This window comes from Scomber scombrus, chromosome 9 (genome assembly GCF_963691925.1).
Source record: "Scomber scombrus chromosome 9, fScoSco1.1, whole genome shotgun sequence".
NCBI lineage: Eukaryota > Metazoa > Chordata > Actinopteri > Scombriformes > Scombridae > Scomber > Scomber scombrus.
Window position 1 is genome coordinate 22,572,870 of NC_084978.1, and position 24,199 is coordinate 22,597,068.

The window sequence follows — 24,199 nt, forward strand, 5'->3', positions numbered from 1 at the left end:
AGTTGGCCCATTAATAAAGTAGGACAGGGAAAACATTTTGTTGGCAAAATGCAGAATGAGATGATCAGTCTGTAAGAAGCATCGAGTTGAAGGGAAATGCAGAGTTGATCATTCTCTGTGGGTTCATCACTATGAGGGAGTCCATTCCCATACATATTGTCTTTTGATATTTGCCAACTAATATTTCATATTTTACCTAAGGTTCATCCACCTCAAATCCAACCCCAAATGATGACTGCAAAGGCCAAACAGTAACAAAAAAAGACTGTTAGGTCACAGCTCTTGTCATCATACTGATTTTTATCATCTCCTCAATGAACCAATACTGTCTCAGTTTACTCACAGTAGGCTCCACAAATATCAGTCCACCGATGCCCAGACTTGTTTTATATCGGGCAGAGGAGAACCGTCACACTTGGGAAATGACTGGAATCTGAGGAGTAGAGTGGGAGGGGATCTCATCAAGATTGGGCACAGGCCGGTGAGAGAAGACATTGTTGGCACAGCTCTTAATGTAATTAAAAAGCACAAGCACATCTGGCCATCTGGTTTACCTCACCTTTGTTAGCATGTAGGTTACACGCACCTCAATGATCTATATGGGCTCAGTGGGTATGATAGAGACTTTTTTTTTTTTGAACAGCAGGTATGACGTCAATTTTTTTTATTTTTTGTATCTGTCTTAAACCTGATGATTCAGCTATTTTCTGTGCATGTCCCAGCTTTGATGATTGAGTTGGATGGTGGTATTTAGATAACCCTCACACGGCATGAAGATAACATTCAAACACTGCCCTGTCTCTTAACTTAAAAACTTCTCTTGTGACTCACTTGACGTAAAATAAGATTATCTTTTCCTTTTTTTTCAAGAAAAAAAAAGCTTTTCTTTTCATTAGGTTGCTGGGTCATTTCACACAGCTGGCTTTAGCGGATAGAGAAAGAAAGACTCTGACTCCTATTTTTCTGGACACCTCAAACTCATCAACCTGCAGCGCTCTTTCATGTCAGATTAGGTTGAGAAATAGCTGTATACCCAACATGTCCAAAGACAATAAGGAAGGGGAGACTTCCAAGAAAAACCCAGCAGTTTTCATTAGATACTGATCTCTTGTGGAGTCACAGATGGTACAGTGCTTTGAGTTTCTAACAAGGGCTTTATCTCTTTATGGCTGTACCTACGTTTAGTATCGTGGACTTAATTCCTGAATACACATGAGAACTATTGTGCCCAGTCGTGCTTCAAGGTGAAGTGATGTGTGTTTTACAGAGTGTAGCGCGCTTTCCCGTCCTTCCTCTGGCATCTGCGGCCCAGCGTAAGTTCACAGCTTTACTCTGGAAGTCAGAGGTCGCATTTAGTCACAGTGTGGAGTGGTTTCGTAAGGCTGTAACTAAGCCTAGTAGGGCGTGTCTGTGGCATTTGTCACAGCTAGACTATCGGGGGAAAATTGGGAAACATTTCATACAGAGGAAAGATCTTGCTTCATATTGAGGGAGTGTTCTGTGTATCACTTTAATTACTAGAAGGGCTTCCTATAAGCATGATGCCTCATAACACTAATACAACTGGAAGTATTTAAATATTTTGAAATCCTGTACAGTTTGTTGGATAGTCATTATTTATCTTCTACTGTCTCATGGTACTCTTTCCACTATACTTTTTCACTGTAATACACATGTTGATTTTGTGATATCAAAATGTGTTGTGGATAAATGCACTGTAACATTAAATGTATCACTATATGCACCAAGAAATGTTTCTATCTTACATGGGCTGTTATGCTGCTACCTGTTACAGGACCCCAGGTCAAACATTTGCTGTTGGGGCCCTCCTGACCCCAAACCTACTGCTCTCTGTTTTATGTGTATGCACCCCGTTGCTTCCATATTCCTGTTACATCCAGTGCAACCAGTACTCCTATGCTAGTTTAATACATGTGTTAGTTTGTGGTAATTTCATTAAATACAATGTTTTTCAGCATCTTACACCACATGGACACACTGTAAGCTGAAATAGCAGGGCCCTTATGTGAACAGCCACAAAATAGGTTAATTCCAAACATGCTTTAGTTTACAGTATATTGTACTTTAGTGGTGTTAATTCCCAAATACATTTCTAATTAATCATATAACCAAAACTAATTGACATGCTATGAATTTGGTACATTTGATGAAGATGATGCTTTTGTCATGCCCCCTCCATTTCTTCATATGTATTCTTATCAAAGTATGTGATCCTTATATTTTGCTTGCTTAGTGAATCTTACCTGGTAATTTGACAGTGGTTGCACCAGACAGCCTCACAGTCTGACATTGTTTTCATTCAGCAACTGATACACAGTAAAGGCCTCCACTCAGGTGAAGTGGCGTGTTTTGTCTGTGCGTGTAAGTGTCTGCATTGTTGTGCATGTGGTTGTGTATTGGTCTGTGTGCGCTTGAGGGTTTGTTGGTGCCAGTGTGATTGAAGGCAGCATGTTGCATCGTGTCAGGGCCCATGAGTCTGCCTCAAGGCAACAAGTCATCCACGTGTAACTCTGAAAAGTCTCAACTTGCCACCACCACCTCTACTCAATGCCTCCTGTGTATTTCACTGCACATTTTTAAATGAATTCAACAAAGTACCACTGACAACACCAACCTTCCTGGTATTTTTTAACAATATATCATATTGCTAAAGATGCTCTAATGTAAAGAATCAGCACAATGCCTTAGTGTAGGTGGTGTGTCAACAGGTTTATTTCCTGGATGTCAGACTTTGTGGACAGTTGGTTAAAAGTTAATAATGCACACCGAGGAAAGGTATGTGAAAGAATAAAGAATGTGAGTTAGCTATTAGTGGATGTGTGTGTGTTTACACAGCAAGCCTTTCCCAGGTGCTACACGATCCCTAGGATTACTGCAAAGGGAGATCCAACAGGGATACACACACACACACACACACACACACACACACACACAGAGCACCACCATCTCCCTTTCTACCCCCCTAAAAGAAAAGAGAGGAGGGGAGAGAGATTGTAGGAGGGAGGCAGAGTGGTAGATAACAGATCAGAGGGAGGAGGGAAGAGGTAGGAGTGTGAATTCAGCAGCCAGCAGACTATACCTCACCTCCACAACAAAGACTTCACAGGACAAGAGCACACAGGGAGACTCTGACTCTGGAATCCCTCTGACAGTATCTGCTTGGTGTATGAATGAACTACTTTGTCTCCTCACTATCCTTGAGAAATGGTGGGAGTCTCATCCACTGCTGTTGAGGGTAAGTGTTTTCTGTATATTAGAACAGCAGGTATCTAAAGAAAAAGAAGGTGCAATGCTTTGTAAAGATATGCAAATACACAGAACAAAGTAAAGGCATACAAGCTGTGGAGCTGTAAAGGTGTCGTAAACATGAGATTGAATACGAGACATCGGGTGATGTTTACTTCATGTCTCGAGCATCAGGCCAGCTTGCTGAAATGCCAGGAGAGGCAATGGTGTTGAATTGGTGAGAAAGCTGAACTATTTGGCACTCGGACTCACAGTCAATAGTGAGACATTGTAATTTTTCGAACGTCTAAAGACTCTTTGTGGGATGCAAATTCTTCCATGATTAGCTGGAATGTCAGCTTGCAACAATATTGTGAAACAGAGTTGCTGCTGAATGACTGAGTTTTGTCACTTTAGACACATTGTGAAGGAAAAGTGTGTGTGTGTGTGTGTGTGTGTGTGTGTGTGTGTGTGTGTGTGTGTGTGTGTGTGTGTGTGTGTGTGTGTGTGTGTGTGTGTGTGTGTGTGTGTGTGTGTGTGAGTGAGTGAGTGTGTTGTGTGGCAGAAGTGAGCTCAGCATGAAGAAAGCTATTGGCATGAAAAAGGGGGAGGAAAAAGAAAAGAGTCCGGACACCCAATTGAGGTCACATTATTCTTCATATCAGGGTTTTGTTAGACATGTTAGCACAGGTGCTCAACTCGCTGACATTACTCAATCCCCCCCCCACACACACACACCCCACCCCCGCCCCTACTTCCTCCTCTTCTCTCTCTTCTGTCCCTTGTAGAGTTTGTTCAGAATGCTAATGTAAGCCTCTTTTTAAAGGTCTGAGTCTGCACCGTTAAACAAACGACACTCTCCGCTTCACAAAAGTGTGCGCATGCATACTCACAGCCAGGCCTTGCGGAGTCATGCACTATTAACAAAGTGAGGAATGCGTGTAGTGTTTAACAGCAATTGTCAGACAAGTGTGAGGAAGTAAATGTTGTGAGTGAGTCTAAAGCTTTGAATAGCATTGCACATTCCTGCAGGCACGGTGCATTGCCTGCACACACCTTTTGTATATTTATATTTGTTAAGGTGAGGAATGCCCTCAGGGTGTGTTTTTTCATAAGTTATTAGATCAAACTCCTTCTTGTAGCTGGAAATATTTCAATTTCACCTTGGTCTGACTTTAATTAAACCAAATCCAGTGTGTTTTTATGTAGCATTATTAGCATATGTAAGCTTGCGTTTGGTTTCCCTCAGGTGCTGGGAACAAAATCATTTTTTATCTGGCTTTGAAGGACATCAAAGACACACACAAACAGTACCTGTGAGCAGTTGTAGCACAGATTTAAAGGATCATGTGCTGCTTTTAGATGTGTGAGAACTCATGTGAGGTGTATGGTGTTGATTATAAAGGCATGACTGGGGACTTAAAGGTGGTCTTATGTGCCTCACATGCCAAATACCACGTCATACCTCTTTGCTTACTTTGGCACAGGTGGAATAACGCTGTAATCTTACAATTGGATAATCAGCTTTTCAGAGCTGTAATCCAAGTGATTCGTGAAATAGTTTTATGAATGCTGTGTCCTATTTCACCCCAACTCCTTGAAAGCACCACCTTCATTTCTGTTATATTTGATTTAGTGCTGACTGGTGTAAATTTCAATTTTCTCTCTGTAGCAAATGACTCATGGTGTGGATAAAGTTTTGTCTTCCACGAGGTTAGGGGAAGCCCAGTTGCTCACTAGAGCCAGAATCTAAACAGCTGGAACCTCTGGCAGTGAGACAGCATTCACCAAGGCCAAGAGATCCCTCTCTCATGAGTTTCCTCCCCCCTTTCCTTATTTCCCCAGGGTGACTCGGATCGTAATCAAGAAAATAGATGTTCCAGGACTCTGCATGAATCAGTTCCTCATGCCCACTTCTCAGAGAGAGTCTGCCAGCATGTTTTTTTATTACAATAGAAGGAAACTACGCTAGTAAAGAAGACAAAGTGGTTAAACAGACACAAGCAAACACACACACCTACTAAGTGTAGCCTTGGCAGGGCATTGTTAAGCCCATAGGAAGACCCACCTCAGGAAAGTATGCCTGTCTTTAAGGAGTGGGAGCAGCTTTCTCTCCCTCTCGAATGTAGAACACACGTCACTGACAAACACCAGATATATCGTCCAGCTTATCAAGATTTTTCTACTTTTCAATGGTGATTACATATAAAATCTCTGTGTCAGGGTCATAAATCAAACAGTCCATCTTTGTGCCAAAACTCATCAATATGCGAATAAAACCTCCCAAACCTGCACACATACAGTCAGACTATTTACACACCTTTACTAAATGCACAGCATATAAGTGTCTCTTTGGGTTACACATTTTCTTTGTGCACATCTATGTGTGTTTATTTGTGTTTGACAGTGCAACAGGTCTCGTTGCCATATGACCGCCCATCGTGCAAAGAGTTTTCTGGCTCAGCGGCTGTCCTGTGGCTGACCCCAGCAACATGCACGGTTCAGCGGGTCTAATGTGGCTGGACTGTGAAAATGGTGCATCGTCCGGGGGGGGGGGGGGGTCCGGGGGGGGTAGACAAGTGTGCCAGCAGTGCCTCAGCCAGTTGTCAGGTTTCACTGAGGATTTTCATATTATAGAGATGGAAAAAGGCATTCCAAGATACAACAATACAGAGGAAAAAGAATACTGAAGAAGTGATGAACACAATGCAGAAACAAGGGAGGGATGTGGAGAGTGATTGGTGGCACACACACACACACACACACACACACACACATCACTAGCAGGTTGCAAACCTGTTCTCAGGGTGTTCAGTAGCTGGGGTGCTGCGAGGCGGTTTATTTAAGTTCTGCTCTGAAAACAGGGAGTGGACTGGTCCCACCTCTCAGATCAACATATGATGTGAATCATATATTCCTATAAGCCGAGTCCTCAAAGTGTAACAGAACCTGGAGAGCCCTGTGAAACCCCTTGTGTGCATGTGTGTTGACCAGGAGGTCTGTTCATGACTTAAACTCTCCCAACTGTTAGATAAACATCAAATCCCTGTGAATGAAAATCTTGCTTGCTAGTACATTTGGCCCGCTCGAGACACTCTGTAAAGTGGCCCTTCAGTTATTCTTGTCAGAATATCATATTTCTGCCGACATCTTAACTGTCTTTGTGGGGCTTTTAATTTATGTTCCCAGCATTGAGAGCCATCGTTGATTGAAATTTGGCTTGACGCCCATCTGTCTGTGAGAAAGATGTTGCTGCTCACTGCCCCTTGTGCAGGATTTTCCCTTAACATGCTGTGTAAGATTTGTTATTTTTAGCTCCGCAGGTTCCAGTTTTCTTCTGGGTTAATGATCAATTAGCAACCATGCTTCCTGTCACCTTATCCTTTTGTTGTTGTTTAGTCTTGCTTCTGACAGAAAGAGAATGATAGGAGGGAGACTGTGATAAGGTGGCAGATTGATCTTGACAAACTGTGAGGCAAAGTGACAGAAAATGAAAGAACCCAGCAAAAGCAAAGCAGGAGGTTTTAACATACTCCTAGGGTTTGTTTGGACTTGTCCGCCTGACCTTTGCCCTCACTGCTGTTGATACACTGAACCTGTGCCCTCTGACCTTTGCCCCCCCTGTGCAGCGATGGAGGTGTTGGTGAGTGAGCTGGGCGCACTGCTGAAGATGCTGGACCAGGAGAACCTCAGCTCCTCCACCCAGGAGAAAAAGACCTCTGTGTGGAACCTCCTGCAGCAGATACAGCCTTCAGGTCAGAGATGTGACAAACAGTCACTGAATCTGTTGATACATGAGTTGTTTTAGTTCAAAGTTTTTACACATAAAGAACAAGCAAACTACACTTACAATTTGATGTAGTTACTGACATAATCTGCTTTGGAAATCCTGCTATAGATTGGTATTTAAAGATTATGTTATAACTCTAATCAATTTGTTACTGTATATTAAGTGTGGTTGCCTTTTCCTCTCGTCTAGTTTCAGGAGCAGACTACATCTACATGAACTCGGCAGTGTACAGAAATGGCACCAGCTTTGTAGAGTCCCTCTTTGAGACATTTGGTGAGTTTAAGCTCCGAAATGGAGCAGTATAATCTCCATCAGTGTGGCCGTAAGATCATTAATCATGCTATCTTCATACATCTAAATAAACTGTGAGTTGTTGTAATTTGTAGACTGCGAGCTTGGAGACCTAAAGGACGTAACAGATGATATAAAACAAGACAAGGACACTCAAACTGAGATTTTAAAACAGGCAAGTGGTCAGATTTCCTCAACAGATTGTGAATTTCTAATGTATCCCTTCCATAAATATCATTTTATCTGCTTTATATTCTTTAAATAGGCTGGAGGTATGTGAGTTTGACAAGCCAAGTCTTGTTAGTACTCACTTCCCAAATCTAACTTTGCGTGGGATAATTACCAGTACACGTCTAAATGACTTGTGGAGAAACAGAAAAGAAAAACATATATTTCATGTTATGGGGGTTTTCCCAGCACACATGTTTGTCACTCTGTTAGCTGTTGGAAGAGTTCAAATTTAGGGATCCGCCCAGAGCCCATGTGTCTAATTTATGGATATAATTTAGATATAATTTATACTCTGTATCTCTCTGATGAACTAGCTTTTTGGCTGTGAAAAAAAAACCTTTCATGGTTTTGGAGGAAATTTGAGAGAGATGTTTGTGTGTCTCCTTCAGCAGAGCTGTGCAGACTCCCCAGCCCCGCACTCCGCTGACTCTCCTCCCCCTCTGCCCACAACACCTCCTCCAGAGGACTATTATGAGGAGGCAGTGCCACTCAGTCCTGGCAAGATGCCCGAGTACATCATCACACGAGGTCAGCATCCTCCCATTTCTGCTGAACTGCCCATATTGCCGTTTTTCTGTAAAAACCTACTGTAGTAAACAAGTACTCTGCACTTAAAAAATATAAACATACATAATTACAGAGTACATTAAAGCGCGTGATGGAACATAAGGCCTAATTAAAGATTTTCTTTCATGTCTTTAATTTACAGTCAGGCCCAGCCCTCCCAACTCTATAGAGGACGGGTATGAAGATGCTGAAAACAACTACCCCACTACATGCATTAACTCACGCCGGAAAAACTCCTGTGAGTTAAGAACATTCATACCCACAAATAGATGTGATTAAAGGAAAAGTTTTATGCATACATATATTTAACATTCTCTTTCTATCTGCTCTCTCCCAGATAATGATTCTGACGCTCTCAGCAGTTCCTACGAGTCGTACGAGGAGGATGAGGAGGAGAGGAACCCTGGTGTCCAACTAACTCACCAGTGGCCCTCAGACGAGAGCTCCATGCCTCCAGCCAGGGACTGTCGCATCTGTGCCTTCCTACTGCGCAAAAAGCGCTTTGGCCAGTGGGCCAAACAGCTCACCGTAATACGGGAGAATAGATTACAGGTGAGAAATGACACATTCAAAACAACACACAGACAAATAGCCTCTAAGTTCCATCTCTCCTTGAATCTTCATGTGTATCCTCTTTTCTTCAGTGTTACAAGAGTTCTAAGGACACATGCCCCTATGTGGACCTGCTGCTGCCCCAGTGCACTGTGGTCTATGCTCCTAAAGACAGCAAGAGGAAGCACCATGAACTCCGGTTCACCTTACCTAATGGAGATGCATTAGTGCTGGCAGTACAAAGCAAGGAGCAGGCCCACAGATGGCTCAGGGTAAGCTGTTCTTTGGCATGATATGTATGCATGTAGAAATATTCAAACTGACAGTCACTGGGAGTGGGTTTGACAGTAGGGAAAGATAACATTTACAGTTGGGAGTGACATATAAAACCTCCCTACAGGTTGTCAGAGAAGTGAGCGGTCAGAGCACAGGCCCAGAGGAATCTGTGTCTCCCATCATTCCAAGAAAAACTGAGCTTGACAAGGTAAGTGTACATGTCAGCACATCCCTGTCAATGTCTTTTTTATCTTCAAGACATCATCTTCACAGCTGAGGTGTGGAAAAGTCAGTGGCAAGCAGCAATTGTGTTGTCACCATCACTTTTCCTAATTGTTCGGCTGGACATAGCACACAGGGATGCCTGTATATTTTCCTTGCAAAACAAAGAGGAGATGTTTACTGTAATTGGGTGTTAAGACAACAATTATAGGGTTGGTAGTGAGTCAGTGTCAAAAAAGGCACATCCTCTTTAAAGCTCACCAACCTGTCAGTACATAAACCACACCATTAATGAAAGCACAGGAAGAGAGGGAGGCACTGCGGTTGGTATGAGATAAGAAAAGGCAGATAGCCAGTAAGTTTGTCTCATTATGTCATGTGTTCGTGGTTGTGAGACTGTTTGTGAATCCAGTGGGAGATGCTTAGAGACAAGTCAAGTGCAGCAGACTCAGCTCCAGTTTGAGCCTGGCTGGCATGCAGATAGTGTGTTTTGACTTGTTCTAGTCTAAACCTAGATATGTAAACGTGTTGATGTATGTGTGTTCTTCCTTTAGAGATTGTCTGCAGAGCGGAACACATCCGATTCTGACAGCGTGGGTGTGTCAACGGGAGAAAACTGCAGAGAAAATGGTGAAACAGACACACATGCACACCCTGAAATCATTACTGTAGCTATTTCATTTTTATTGAGTAATAAAGTTATGACACAGCAACAGTTTGACATTTTGGAAAATGGGCTTATTCTCTATTTAAGAGTCAGATGAGAAGATCCATACCACTCTTACATGTGTATGCTAAATATGAAGCTGGGACCAGGCAGCAGGTTAGCATAGCTTAGCATAACTACTGGAAATAAGGGGAAAGAGATAGCCTGGTTCTGGCCAGCAATTACAAAATATGCCCCATGGCTCCTCTAAAGCTCACTATCAACATGTTACATCCCATTAGTTCAATCTACACAAAAAACAAACCAACATGTTCATGTTAGTGAGCTTTACAGCTGCCAGTAGGTGCATTTTTTCACCTAAGGGCAGAGCCAGGCTATCTTTTCCACTGGTTTTCCCCACTTTTTTCTCATTTTTGTGCTAAGCCAAACTACCCTGCTGATGGCACCAGTCTTATATACCAGGCAAAAATGAGCTTTTTATTTAACTGTGGAACTATCCCTTAAGTGTGTTGACAGAGATAAACCTGGAGAAAATGATTCTAAATCCTTCAATTTTTAATTTAGGTAAGGTGAAACGGGGGGCTTTCGCTGCAGGCCGAAAGATCACACGCATTATCAGCTTCTCCAAGAAAAAGCCTCCCCGACCAGGAGATTCAAGGACTGCCTACAGTGACCCTCGGCAAGGTCAGACCCTGTTTCACTGTCACTTTCCTCGTGACCGAGCTTGCATACACATCATTATCCTTTATCATCCTTTCCCTCCTCGCTATGCAGGCTACCTATCGGTGCTGGTGAACCAAGTGTGGAGGGAACAGTGGTGCTGTGTGTGCAGAGGCTCCCTGCACTTCTACCATGACAAAGGAGACCCTCGGACTTCCCTGCCCTCCCTTCCTCTTCATGGCTGCGATGTGTTACCAGGGCTGGGACCTAAACATCCCTTTGCCTTCCGAATCCTGCGGGCCAGCGCAGAGGTGGCTGCTCTGGAGGTATAAAGCTATTTATTTCATATTTTAAAGCTGTAGCGATCATTATTATTGAATGTCAAATGACCACATGTAATATGAATCACTCATAGAAATGAACCCAGTTCTCATTAGCTCCTCAGCTGTACCAGGTTTCTATGCATTTTTTTAGCTCTTTAGTTTTTCTTTTACAGCCTACAACTTTTCTGTTTTAGTTCAGTCTCAACAACCTCATTATGAGCAGCAGCAGGTTGTTGTTTTGAGTATAAAAGCTCAGATAAACCCACTGTGCACTACCTACCCATCACCAAACGGCAGACAGACAAAGTTAGCAATTAGCTGGTGAACACAGAAGCATTTAATCGCTAAAAAGCCAGATATTTATCTCGAGAGTTGGAGGAGACCAAAACAGAGCTACAAGGATATATTGAATGCATTGAATACATTGTGTTGAATGGTCAGTAACATGATTCTGTCTGTGTCTGCCAACTGTAATATTTAGATTTCAGGAATGATATTTGTAATTTATGTTCCGTGTGATTTTAGGCGGCAAGCTCTGAGGAGCTTGGCAGATGGCTCGGTGTCCTGTTGGCAGAGACCGGCTCCACAACAGATCCAGAATCACTGCATTACGACTATGTTGACGTGGAAACCATTGCTAACATCCGCGACGCTGCGCGGCATTCTTTCCTGTGAGTGAGACAGTGACCGGGGGGATATTGGGATATTTAGGAGGTCAAAGGAAGGCCACCGGCCACAGCAGCGATGTTTTGACCTCACACTGACTAAATATCTGCTCTCTCTCTGATCCCTAGGTGGGCTACATCCTCCAGCAGTGCCTCCACAGATTCCAGAACATATGATGAGGTTCCTAATGAGAACATGCAGGTGGGACACACGTGCTCAGATGCACACACACACACACACACACACACACACACACACACACACACACACACACACACACACACACACACACACACACACACACACACACACACACACACATTTCCCAAGTTCAGTCAGATCTAATGTGTGAGGCTTCAGTTTGCTATGACGAGATTAGAAGCTGTGTGTCTGTGTGTGTGCAGCTGTTTGGTGACTGTCACTGTCTGAATATGACACCCCTGATCATTCACTGGAACAGACAGATGAAGCTCTGTTAGTTGCCTATCAATGATGGCTTTTTGTAGGCCAGAGGAAGAGCAGTGTGTGGGCATGGGAGGGGGAAAAAAAGGAAAAAGGGATCAAACTGGTGACAGGAAGGCAAGAGGTCATGGCAGTTTTACAGCCTGTAAACCTCTTTCTTAACCCCACTAACATGCACTTAAACACACACCTCTCACCACCTCCAGCCACAAACACACACACCTCAGTGACCCCATGCCAATAAATCTAAAGATTACTTTACTTTGTTTGTATATTAAAACTTTTCTTTTCCCTCTATCCCTCATCCTTCTTTGCATCCTCTAACATCTGCCATACACCCCCTCCTCCTTATTCCCCCTCTCTTCTCCACCCAGTCAGCGGAGAACCGCAGGCAGCAGTCTGGGAATCAAGGGAAGCGGCGCTCAAGCTTCTCCAGCAGTGACTCTGACAGAACGAAGCCAGTAGTCTCCCTCAAACGAACAGGCTCAAGTAAGTGTTTCCCTCCTGTGTGTTTTCAGTGATTCTGTCACCCTCTTGGCTTTCCATCTGTCTCTCTAAGGAAAAAATAAGGATTGCAATCTGCTGCCCTCCAAGGAAAACAAGAAATCAGATGGCACCTCAAAATAAAGTTGTGTGTCACACAGGAGTCATAGATATCAAAGCTCTACTATAGTTTCTTACTTTCTTCACACAGTCCACCAGAAGTAATAAAATTTGATATTTTATCCGGCTCAATATCTCTCTTTTTCCTGTCTTCTCAATCATCTTCTCATTTTCCATCTGTGATCTCTTCCCTCTTCACTCGCCTCTCCCATTTGCTCTGTTGTGTCAGTTGGCTTCTTCCACACAAATAAAGAAGATGAGCATCTTGGGTTCAGGAAAGTGATATTGGTGTGTGTCGGCTCTTCTCAGTGCTTTTTCTCAGGCCATTGCCGTGACTGTTCTGAAACATCAAAGAGCCGGCACTCTCCGGGGCTGAAAGCTTCAGGATGTAACCTGAGATTTATTGGACACTCACATTAGAGCCGCTGTCTCGCCTCCTGACCTTTCACTCTACATGAGTGTGTGTGTGTTTATTTTTTTATTCATGTGTCATATCATTGTACTTTGCCAAATTCTTTATTTGAATTATGAGAAAGGTCAAAATATTTAAGTTACACTTTTGTATGCAGAGGCACTGTCATGCTCTTCTCGTGAGGAGCATTACATTGATAAAGAGACGCAGACAGATTGACGTGAGATGTTTTGTCTCCTTCCCATAACCTTTGCACATTTGACCATTAACCTTTGCTCCCTCATGTCCACCCAGACTGCAACCAGTATGGAAGGTATGGGAAAACCCGAGCAGAGGAGGATGCCAAGCGTTACCTGAAAGAAAAAGAGGAGCTGGAAAGAGAGAGGGATGGGATTCGAAATGCATTAGTGACCCTTCGACAGGAGAAGAGAGAGCTGAAGGAAGAGCTGAAGACTGCCTCTGGTAAGAAGATACAGAGCCAAACACAGAGCAGATACTACACAAATCATTCTCGAAATCCAATATAATCCCACAGCTCCTCAATAGAGCTGTTACATCTATGCACCTTGATTACTGCAAGAACCATTCTACTGCATGCACTGGCTGTCATCTTTTTCTGATGAGTTAGTAAGTACATTTTGTGAGATGGATGTCTGAGCATTTGTCTTCAAATGAACCAGAAGCGTTGCATATTTTGTATATACTGCACTCCTGTGCCTGACCCTGTAGTCTGACCTACATTACTAGATGGTCATGTGAGAAAAGAATTGCCCTACAGGGATAAATAAAACAGCTGATTGTTATTATTTTTAAAATCAACAACATGGCTTTGAACATTCCTTCTTAATAGAACAATTTCCTCTAGTTCCACATTTTGCAGTTTTCTGCCAGTAGTGGAGGAAGACACATTCAGATCTTCTTTAAAGTAAAAGTTGCAATAGCATAATGTCAAAATTCTCAATTAAAAGTAAAATGTTATTGTTATTACACTGAAATATTGTTACAGGTGTACTTGTGAAAATATACTTCTGTTTTAAAAGCCAAAAAACATAAATTGTGCTTGTCGTATTTGTTGCTGTGTGCCCGTGGAGCAGAGAAGAGGAAGACCTTTCTGAACAAGCGTGTTTCACAACTGGAGGAAGTGTGTCGGGCTAAGGAGGCAGAAAGGGTGGACCTGGAGCTCCGACTGACCCACGTGAAAGAAAACCTGAAGAAAAGCCTGGCAGGAGGAGCACTGGGTGCTCCGGTGGACGCTAAACCACCTGTCAAGGTATTTTATGTGCTTTAAGTGGAAAGACAAATACATGCTCACCTGCATGTAATTACATTTTTATTTACTTTTTTTCCGTTTGTACAGGGTTCAGGCAAAAAGACCCAGAATATCTACAGTGAGTCTTTACCAGTGAACTGTGCTCTAGAGATGCGTAAGAGACCTCCATCTATGTATGCTTCTTCTTCAGGAACTGTCATGCAGAAGGCAAAGGTAACAGTTTTCTTCCATCTTTCACACTCACATCCTGAACAACTCCTCAGCTTCATCTGTCATTATGGACAGATTTGTCTGTCATGCTCCACAGGGGTTTAATAGAATCACAGCAGCATGTGTCATCATGTAATGGATTTCCACACTTCCCACATAGAAATAGATGTACAGTCTATGTGTGTTGGTTCTGTAACATTGAATATTCACAACTAAGTAGCTGTTAGTGTGACCAACAATAATGGACCATGATTCTTTCAGCACACACACGGATGACTCTGGCTTATTTAGTGTTTGTTTGCAATATGTTTGCATTAGTTTAGTTGGAAATGAAGCTTTTGGGTTTAGATTAGATTAGATTAGATTATTTTATTTTGAATGTGTAAAACAAGAAAAAACAAAAAAACAAAACAAAACAACATATATAAAAAAAGAAAGCACAATGGTCTCACTGAAAACAGTGAACTTACACCTAAGAGAAAACGGAAAACATGATGCAATGCACTTTCAACCACACCTGGGTTATTTGGGTTTGTTGTCTTTCATAGTGCTTTTAATGTTTTTATGCTCTACATTATGTTTTAAGAATGACTGAACATGCGTTGATCAAAATGTCAGTGAGAAAGAAGCAAAGCAATAAAGAATTGATAGATGTGCTCCATATTCTGATTATTGACAACCTGCTGTGATGATTTCATTGATGGTCAAAACAGCATTTGGCAGGACTATACAGCCACTCAACCACAACCTGAAATTTTCCTTTAAATTTGCACTTTGTTCTTTTACTTTTCCTTAACAATGCAGATGAATTGAATCTAATGGTGTTAATAAAGTTTACAAATATGGAGATTATGGTTTAAAAGAATTGTCCAGCCCTATCACTTTGTTGTATTGAGATGAAATGACTCCTTTACAAACATATAAACATATTTTTATAAACATAAACTTGGGATTAATTTGTCTCATTTGGTGCCATTTATTTTTGTTTTACTTGTAATCATTTGAAATGAAACTCTTGATGCCTAATTCTCACATTCATCACCTGCTTGTTGTTTGTATTTTTACAGGAATGGGAGTCAAAGAAAGGAACCTAAGTGCAGTATCATGGAAAGAACTGGAGAAAGATATAATGGATATCATAATGTGACTGTTGCCACCTTGAATCCTACAAAGGATAACCTCCCTTTTACATTCCGAAGCACAATCTTCACTTCTTTCATTTTGGATTTCTGAGGAAATAGATGATGTAATGAAATAAATTAGCCACTAGGTGGAGTTACATGTCACCAAATATTTACCCTTCTGTCCTTTTTAAAAGGTCTCCAAGTGCTAGAAATCCACAGACAGCAGTCTGTCTCTATATCATTGTTTTAAATAACACATATTCAAATGTGGCAAACAGAAAACTGAAATTAGGGTATATAGAAGAAAGACACAAGATAAGTGTATTGAAAGGCACAGCGAGTGGTGTAATGGAGAGACAACACAGGCTTGTGTTGGCACCAGTGTTGCAGTAGGTGAAATGTTTAAAAAGTTAAGGTTCCATGTGGGAATATACAACTTTATAAATGCGATGTGGAGGATGGAAGTTAGTTTAAGCCATGCTGTCTTACTATGACATAATGTTATTTTTTTCTGCCTGTACATAGTGAGCCATGACTACTGTTTTGTATGTTTTATACTTTTATACTGTTCAAGGTTTCATTTCTCATCATTATCAGGAGTATGCAGCGATGTGCCAAGGAGGACTGACTCACGATTATTTGACTGCTCCTAGCTGTTGCTTTTCAGCTAAAGCTTCTGCTGGATTATTTGGTTGGAAAGAAATCATGCATCCACTTGAATCTTTTGGCACACAGTTGAGCACTCTGGCTATAGATAACTGTATGACTAACAAAGTGGTGCTATTCAGTAATGCAAATCGATCTTTCCTGAGTGAGAAAATCTCACTATATTTTAACAACTTTTCTGCAGAACCTGTGGTTGACTTTTGCACTTTACTGTTCTCCTACCTGGATAAGGGAATAATAAATCTGTATCTTATTTCTTAAACATTTTGTCTTGTATTGTTCTTGAATGATGTGTTATAAAATAATACAATGCACCAACAGTCACCACTCAGTTGCAGATTTATTCTTTTAATATCACGTGATATGCTGTGAAGCAAACCTACAGAATATGAGAATATGGTCCCATACAAACTATGTATGAAATCTAAAGCAAGAGAAAACACATCTACATCAGTCATTTAATGAAGGCAATTTAATGCAGCACAATATACTGTGATGCAGTTCAGGCAGCCTATTCTTTATAGCTAATTAACTCATCTTCATTTGATCTATGGATTTGTCAGTAAATAGGCAAACACAGACTTTGTATAATCAATTTTACATGTGTATATGTTGCTAGGCATCAATTCATACATGATCAATAATAGTTTTCAATACAGAGTGTGGTACAAAGATACATTTTAGCTTTCTGATCCTAACTCACCATTAATTTGTAGCCCTATCTTTTGGACAAAAAGGTTTAATATGTGGTACAAAAAGGTTTTAACCAAAAGGTAGCATGGTCACTTTAGATCCAGGCAGTGGCGACTGGTATTGGTATCTCAAATCAGGAGGTAGAACACTGTTAGGATGGAGAAATTAATTAGGCAGCAGCTTGGAACAAGTATTCAGAGGAAGAGATAGTAAAGCCAGTAGAGGATATTGACAAAGAGGAATGCAGTGGGGAAAACAGTGCGGGCATGGCGATCAATATTGTGTGGGTTTTCCACAACGAAGATGGCTGCAGCCCTACGTGATGCATCCTTCACTGATGACAGGCCACAGCCCTGTCCTGGCATGTCCTCCTTTGATCCAGCATTGTTCTTTGTGTCACTGTTTAATGACTGCTCCACATGCTCCTCTGCAGTGGAGCTGATCTCCACAGAGTGGTTTGGTTGGGTGGACCTGATTATAGGGATGGGGCCGTTGCCATTGGATTCGTTTAAATCCCTCAAAAGAGCCTAAAAAATAGATATACAGATGTTGTAATTTTTTTTTTTTTCCATTTCATTTTTAAATGCAAACTTCTTGCTCACCCTGTGTATATCCTCTATGGTGTGGTGCTGCATGGTGTAGAAGTGAGCACAGGCATACTCCAGTAGTGCACCAAAGATGAAGGTGAAGCAGATGCCCAGGTAAACATCTATGGCCTTAATGAAGCAGTTGGCATTGGGAAGGGAGGTGCGGGCCCCCATCATCAGAGTGGTCATTGTCAATACTGTAGTCACCCCTGGAGAACAGATCACAAAATTGTTTGGTTTGTGTGAGATTGTGTCTGAATTGGTAATCAATCTATTGGCCTTCCCAGCTGCTCTCTGATCTACGCTCCTGTCTCTCATTGGCCAATGGTCTGAATAAACAAGCTAAAGATTGAAACTTGTGTTTTGCACTCATAATGATGTATTGACATGTATGCTGAACTGTAAATTTACAGTTGATAGGTTTAGAGGTTGTTAGATGAGCTCATGGTCATCTTTTTGTTCATAAATTAAATACCACATAATTGCACAATAAGGTTTACATTAAGTCAAGACATATTAACAACATCAGCAATACAATTTAAAATTAAACGTTTTGTGTGGCCCTGTAGGCACATTGTTGCACACTGAGTACTTGAAAGAGAGGATTTGAGGAAGAGTGGGTGTGCGCAACTGCCTGCTGTACAGCATTGGGGACCTTTTCCTTGTTCTTTTCCAAATTGCTTTCCCCAGCATGTTTTTGAGTGCTGGGGTTTTCCTATGTAGTTTGTTATTTTAGTTTGGGATGGAGATAACCAATAGTCCAGTTATTGGGTTTTTGTTTTGGTTTAATTAGGGTTGATTTTCCTAGTTTAGGGGGATAAGCTGAGTGTGACGGCCCACTGTGAGGCTGGCTCATTGACTTACCCATTTATTGTTTCTTTTGGCTGGGAACTCCCTTTTATCTGCTTACTTTGTATTTGATTATTTATTGTTTTCAAAATAAAGTTTTGGTCCCTAGCTGGGACGGTAAGATATCTGGGAGCTCATCCGAGATCTGGGATATTTTTCCTTGCAGACAGTTCTGCTTTAAAATACCAGATTCATTACACAGAATACAATATTTAATTTAAATGTATGACAACGTTATGGTAAAATATAATTCCTCTGTGATAGATGTGATGTAGTAACATATTCTGTAACCTTATAAGATCAGGCAGCTGCACTGTGTGAATCAATACATAATTTAATAAGGCATTATTGTAACGATTGGTCTGATAGTAATTCCAGTATGTGCTCAAATCTACTAACATCGAAATAAAAAAACATATAGTAACATGCTGCACTAACCGATGCAGGTCCTGGCTGGTACGGAGGACTGGCTGATCCAGAAAGAGACCCAGGAGAGAACCACCAGCAGAACGGAGGGAACATACGTTTCCAAGATGAAGAACAATACATTTCTACGCAGTGCAAAATGTAGCACCAGCTTAGGGTACTTTCCTGTGAATAAACACATAGAGAAATACGGTATATTTAAACCAAAGACAGAAAAAAATTAACACTGTGTATTAAGTTTGTGCTTTACAAGATATATTTTTGATTAATTCCTTCATGTAGATTTTATTTTCATGTCAAGTGGAGTTCTGAAAGTTGAAATATTCCTACCTGTCTCATACACAGCCTCTGATACTGATGTATAGTAGCTCTCAACACTGTACTGAGCCAGCCGCAGTATATCCAGACCCTTCACTGAATCATTCCCTCTGGTCCAGTAAAACACCACATCCTGCAGATTGTAGCCCCCTGATCACACACACACACACACACAGTGTTGATGATTCTGATCGGCTACGCATAACATTTATTGGGATACTCACTACACTGATGAGGATGATGATGACAATAATGAAGGTGAGGATGGTGATAATTTGTTTATCCAGCAACACACCTAAGGCTTGATGAAGTTGTATGGGGATGGGGGTGTGGCTTTCACAGGTACTCACAGCTCTCCAGCTGCAGGGTGCACACCTGTTTATCCATGGGGTACTTGGTCAGGTCCATGTTGCAGGCAATTGTAGCTGTGATGCTGTGTATGCATAGCGAGATTGTTAGCAACCTTCAAAAACACACTGTTACTCCTTTAATGTAGGACAGGGCAATTAATAATTTGTGAACACACAAAGAACTCTCTCTCTGAGCAACCCTGTGCAACAATCAAAAGAACAAAGACGTACATCTGAAGTGTCAACATTTGATATCTTCTATTCATCTGATGCATTAGTTATGTATAGTGCCTGACTTCTTGGAATTCGTGTATAGTCTATCAGCTTCATACTTGAACTTCTTGTCTTGTTATTACTTCTATCAATGGTGAAAATATTGCCAAGGACATTGCAGTGTCCTGATATATTGCTATAGCTAATTATACTAATTTTGTAAGAAAACCGACATGTCCACTTACATACTGAGTCCTCTTAAATTAAGGCCAAATTAACAAAATGGATCTACTATATAACAGCTATTTATGTGGTTATGCAGTGCTGACACTACAAACTACATAATGGTATCCTGGACTGCAAAGGAATAAAGAATACTATTGCAAAAACACTGCCATTTCTTTCCTCAATAAAGCTGTCTAGTCATAATAAAAAATCCTACATGATAGATTAAACGTTAGTAAAAATATTCACTGTAGCCTGAGGGGACATGGCAAATCTTAACAAAAAGTGAAGTGTTTGAAGGGCATGAGAATTTCTGAATAACGAAATTCAGTGGCATTTACTTAAGTAATATGACTGAGTGATGATACATAAGTGCTTTTTTGCTTTTCTTTAGTAGAACCTGAGGGCAGTTCATGGATGATTACCAAAGCAATCACTAAAACAACATGAAAAAGAAATGTTTTTGTGTTAGTACATTTTCCTTCCGTTCATATATCTTTTCCTTATGTGTTGTGAGTCAGCTGAGCCTGTAAAGCTCACTCTACAAATGCAGTAATAGGAGTATCAAATGTCAGTAAATGTCAAATCAATAAATCTAAACCCCTAAGAAGTACCGAAGAGCATAAAGAACAGTTCCATTGCTGAAGATGCGTATGAGACGGTTTTCCACTGTGACATCGTGCAGGAAGGAGCGCTTGGAGTCAGGGATGAACGTGTCAGGGATCCAGAGTAGTGACACCAGGCGTCCATCCACACTCACGCTCTCATTCCCTGGGAACACCAGCCTGGAATCACGCCACCGCTGACGGAGAAAGATAGTTGCAGTGTAGTCCTGAAAAGAGAAGCATTTCCTTTATTTCTTCAATCACTAAGTCATTCACCTTCTCCCTCATTCACACACTAGCCACACAAAAATAATTGGAAGAGTGCTATACCATATTGATTTCGGAGATGGCATCGATGCTGGCAATGTCAAGACTCATTCCAATTTCCACAGGACCCTCTATCAAAAACAGAAACAAAGGGAGTTTTGGAAATGGGCCAGTTTACATTAGCACTGGCTGCTTTTACAAAGAAAAAGGACTATATTAAATGTTAGCAAAGACAACAGGCACTCAAATGAAACAATTTCTTATCAAGCCGCATCCTACCATTGAAATTGGGCCGGAGGTAGCGGTTGTATCCTTTCATCAGCCTCTGAATTGTTGGCTGAAGCTGAGAGTCATTCCACTCTCCCCAGTTATGGCTTGGGAACACACAACCACTGATAACAATAGAGAGATGATAAAGAAACGAGAGGCCAGGGATGGAAAATAGACTATAAAATTTGTCACAGAGCAAAATTGCTGAAGCAGTCAATATACAGTATGGAGGAAAGGATTATTATTGCACTCCAACATATTCAGCATCATGAACACAGGCCATGACTATGGCTGACCAGTGTATGTCTGTTTTTAGTGTGTGTGTGTGTGTGTGTGTGTGTGTGTGTGTGTGTGTGTGTGTGTGTGTGTGTGTGTGTGTGTGTGCGTGCGTGCGTGCGTGCGTGCGTGTGTGTGTGTGTGTGTGTGTGTGTGTGTGTGTGTGTGTGTGTGTGTGTGTGTGTGTGTGTCTGTGTTTTCAACCTCAGGTCTCTCACCCATGTGTGCAGGTCAGGCACAGGATCAGTAGAGTGTGCAGCTGGACAGGCATTGTGGATCAGCAGGCAGCGGTCAGCAGCTGGAGATTTGACAGAGGCCAAAACATGAGCGCTTTCCAAGATAATTCTCTTACACTTTAAAGCATAAATGCATGTATTTCTTTCATTCATGATCACAGGATGCCACAGTTTCACCATTGGGTGGCAGCACCAAACTGAATGTGATTACAAACCTCAGGGGAAACATGCAGCGCAGCAGCCATTCTCACTGTTTGATGTGATAAAACTGCTTCCTCCCTACCCTGATACTGGTAAAATATAGCAGAGACTTCTATTGATCTCCGCCTTTGGTTCCATGAATATCTTAGTAGCTGATCCATTTAGTTCACACAAACACACACTAATACTACAATACACTGATACAGAAATACAAAATGACACTGGTTAGATAAGGATATATGAGTGCGCCTACATATTTACATGTTTGTGTCTTCTCTTAGACGCAAGTGTGTTTGAGTCTGTCACCTGCTGATTTATGTGGACGCCATCTCATGGTTTATTCACAAAGCCTGATAGATAACTAATCCCATCTCTTACTCATAAAGGATTCAGTAATAGACTTCAGCTTTCCTTACCTCATCCTCTCATCAAAAACAAACTGAATTTATCATGCTTTACGTGTTTTCCTGCTATTCTCAAAGTAATGTTTGAATGCAAAATTACAGTAACCAGACATGCCAGAGAATCAGCAAAGCATTCCTACTAAATATTCAATATAACATTTATGCAGTGGTGACATTATAATGACTTTTTTTCCTAATGGGCATAATAAACTATAGGACCACAGAAGCCTATTAGTTGTATTTTTTTCCTTACGCGTGTCACATATGATTAATTAATTCCATTTTTTTTTTAACGTTATCATTAAATTAAACTTTGATTCTGTATGTTGCATGCTTCTCTTTATTCTTTCATTCCTCTTCCAGTCCTCTTAACTCATTGCTTCTTTCCCTGAAGCTATATACTGAACTACAGAACAGAATAGTAGTCTCTAGTACACAGCATCTTTAATCTGTTCTTAATATTAGCTCAGAGTTGCCTGTGCATGCACTTCCAATTAAACCTTAAACAGTTTACATTTCATTTTCTTTACTCTGAGTAATTCTCTCATTCATTCTCATTGTGTTCATTGTTTATGCTAAAAAACAATTTACACACTCTCAGTTTTTTTTCCTCCGCATTCTCTTTTCACTTACCTATTTCAGTATTACCACACTTATGTTCTGGTTTCTTTTCCCACCTGGTCCTCTCTTTCCTTTGTTTTCCTCTTCCAGTCTTCTGCCTCTCTCTGTGTCCCAAGTGTTGCTCCCTGTCCTCCGTTGTGTATGATTATAACCCAGTGTTTACTCCATCTACCAATAAATCACTGTTGCTTCTGTGGTTTGGTCCTGGTGTGTGTGGAGCTTGTGTTGGTTGTTATACTGTTTGTGCATCTCCCTCTGTCTCTCTGCACAGCTGTATTCATCTCCCCACAGAGCTGCTGTGCAGCCCCCTCCTCCTTTGCTTTCTCTCCTTCTCTGTTTATGCCACTCACCCTCTCATTTGCGCTGTACCCCCCCCTCCCCCCCATACAACACATACTGCACTCGCACATGTTTAAATCCAGTTTGATCCCCCATATCACTTCTTTCTCTCCCCCTCCTACACAGTTTTTATTCTTTTGGCCCTTAATCTCCATCTACCTCCTTCTTTTCCAATTTACACTGACACTGCACCCCCCTCCTAGGCTTCTAACCTCTCCTCTATCTTATTCACCCTCCTCACCTCTATCTCTGTTCGCTTGTATCAGTATCATCATCTGAATTCCTCTCCGCCCTGTCTCATGCCTCGATTTTCACTTCCGTAAAAAACCTACAGTATGTGGCTCCTGTATGAGATGAAAGGAACACTCATTCTTATCACTCTCTCTATAAAAATGTTTTGAAAACCATCATCTTGTCTTTCCTCCTCTATTGCAGCTTAGAACACATGTTTTACTCTTCCAACCCTTGTTATCCAACCCGCAGTAACAGCTGCTGTCCATATTTCTGTGCACATATTCCTGTAGATGTTGCTGATGGTGACTGCCAGTAATAACCAAGAGCAGAATCCTTGTACTGCTATTGGTAATGTTGATGATGATGATGATGATGATGATGATGATGATGATGATGATGATGATGATGATGATGATGATGATGATGATGATGATGATGATGATGATGATGATGATGATGGGCAAAATGGTCAATCATTTAGCTCCAACACCGGTGATATTGTGAGATTAATCTATATTAGCTCTTTATTCTCCTCTGGCTCAGTAGCTCAGCTTCAACACAAATTATACGGCCTAACCTGAAAGAGACCACTGGTAGGAGCACCAGCATTTATGAGAAAGCCTTGAGGATACACCACCTAATAAAGTCTTATGAGATTTCAGTGTTAGTCGACCTGCATTCCCCAGTACCAACTAATGATGTTAACTGGTTGCTAACAAGCTGATGTTGCCACTCCAGGTTTTTCAGTGTCTCGGGTAAGTAGTCTCTTATTATCAATTTCATGTTCAGATATCTCTATTCTCTTTACCCTTAATGCTTGTCTTCAAGATTGCTGTGGAATGAACAT

At 41.4% G+C, this 24,199-nt stretch overlaps 2 protein-coding genes across 2 annotated transcripts; one reads left to right on the forward strand and one right to left on the reverse strand.

Annotated features, from left to right (window-relative positions):
• Nucleotides 1-3,142: 3,142 nt before the first annotated feature.
• On the forward strand, nt 3,143-16,464 carry afap1l1a (actin filament associated protein 1-like 1a). The gene is made up of 19 exons (XM_062425362.1): nt 3,143-3,256; nt 6,876-7,001; nt 7,226-7,309; nt 7,423-7,502; nt 7,951-8,086; nt 8,268-8,363; nt 8,463-8,677; nt 8,770-8,949; nt 9,078-9,161; nt 9,730-9,805; nt 10,407-10,526; nt 10,617-10,828; nt 11,351-11,496; nt 11,620-11,692; nt 12,328-12,442; nt 13,263-13,430; nt 14,063-14,238; nt 14,326-14,451; nt 15,516-16,464. The coding sequence occupies exons 1-19, from the start codon at nt 3,226-3,228 to the stop codon at nt 15,540-15,542; spliced, it is 2,271 nt and encodes a 756-aa protein (XP_062281346.1). The 5' UTR covers nt 3,143-3,225; the 3' UTR covers nt 15,543-16,464.
• A 661-nt stretch (nt 16,465-17,125) lies between these two features.
• Nucleotides 17,126-21,588, reverse strand: gabrp (gamma-aminobutyric acid type A receptor subunit pi). The gene is made up of 9 exons (XM_062425499.1): nt 21,536-21,588; nt 21,051-21,163; nt 20,835-20,902; nt 20,514-20,731; nt 19,462-19,544; nt 19,124-19,261; nt 18,806-18,958; nt 17,534-17,727; nt 17,126-17,458 (listed from the first exon to the last, which is right to left on the reverse strand). The coding sequence occupies exons 1-9, from the start codon at nt 21,586-21,588 to the stop codon at nt 17,126-17,128; spliced, it is 1,353 nt and encodes a 450-aa protein (XP_062281483.1).
• Between the last annotated feature and the right edge of the window lie 2,611 nt (nt 21,589-24,199).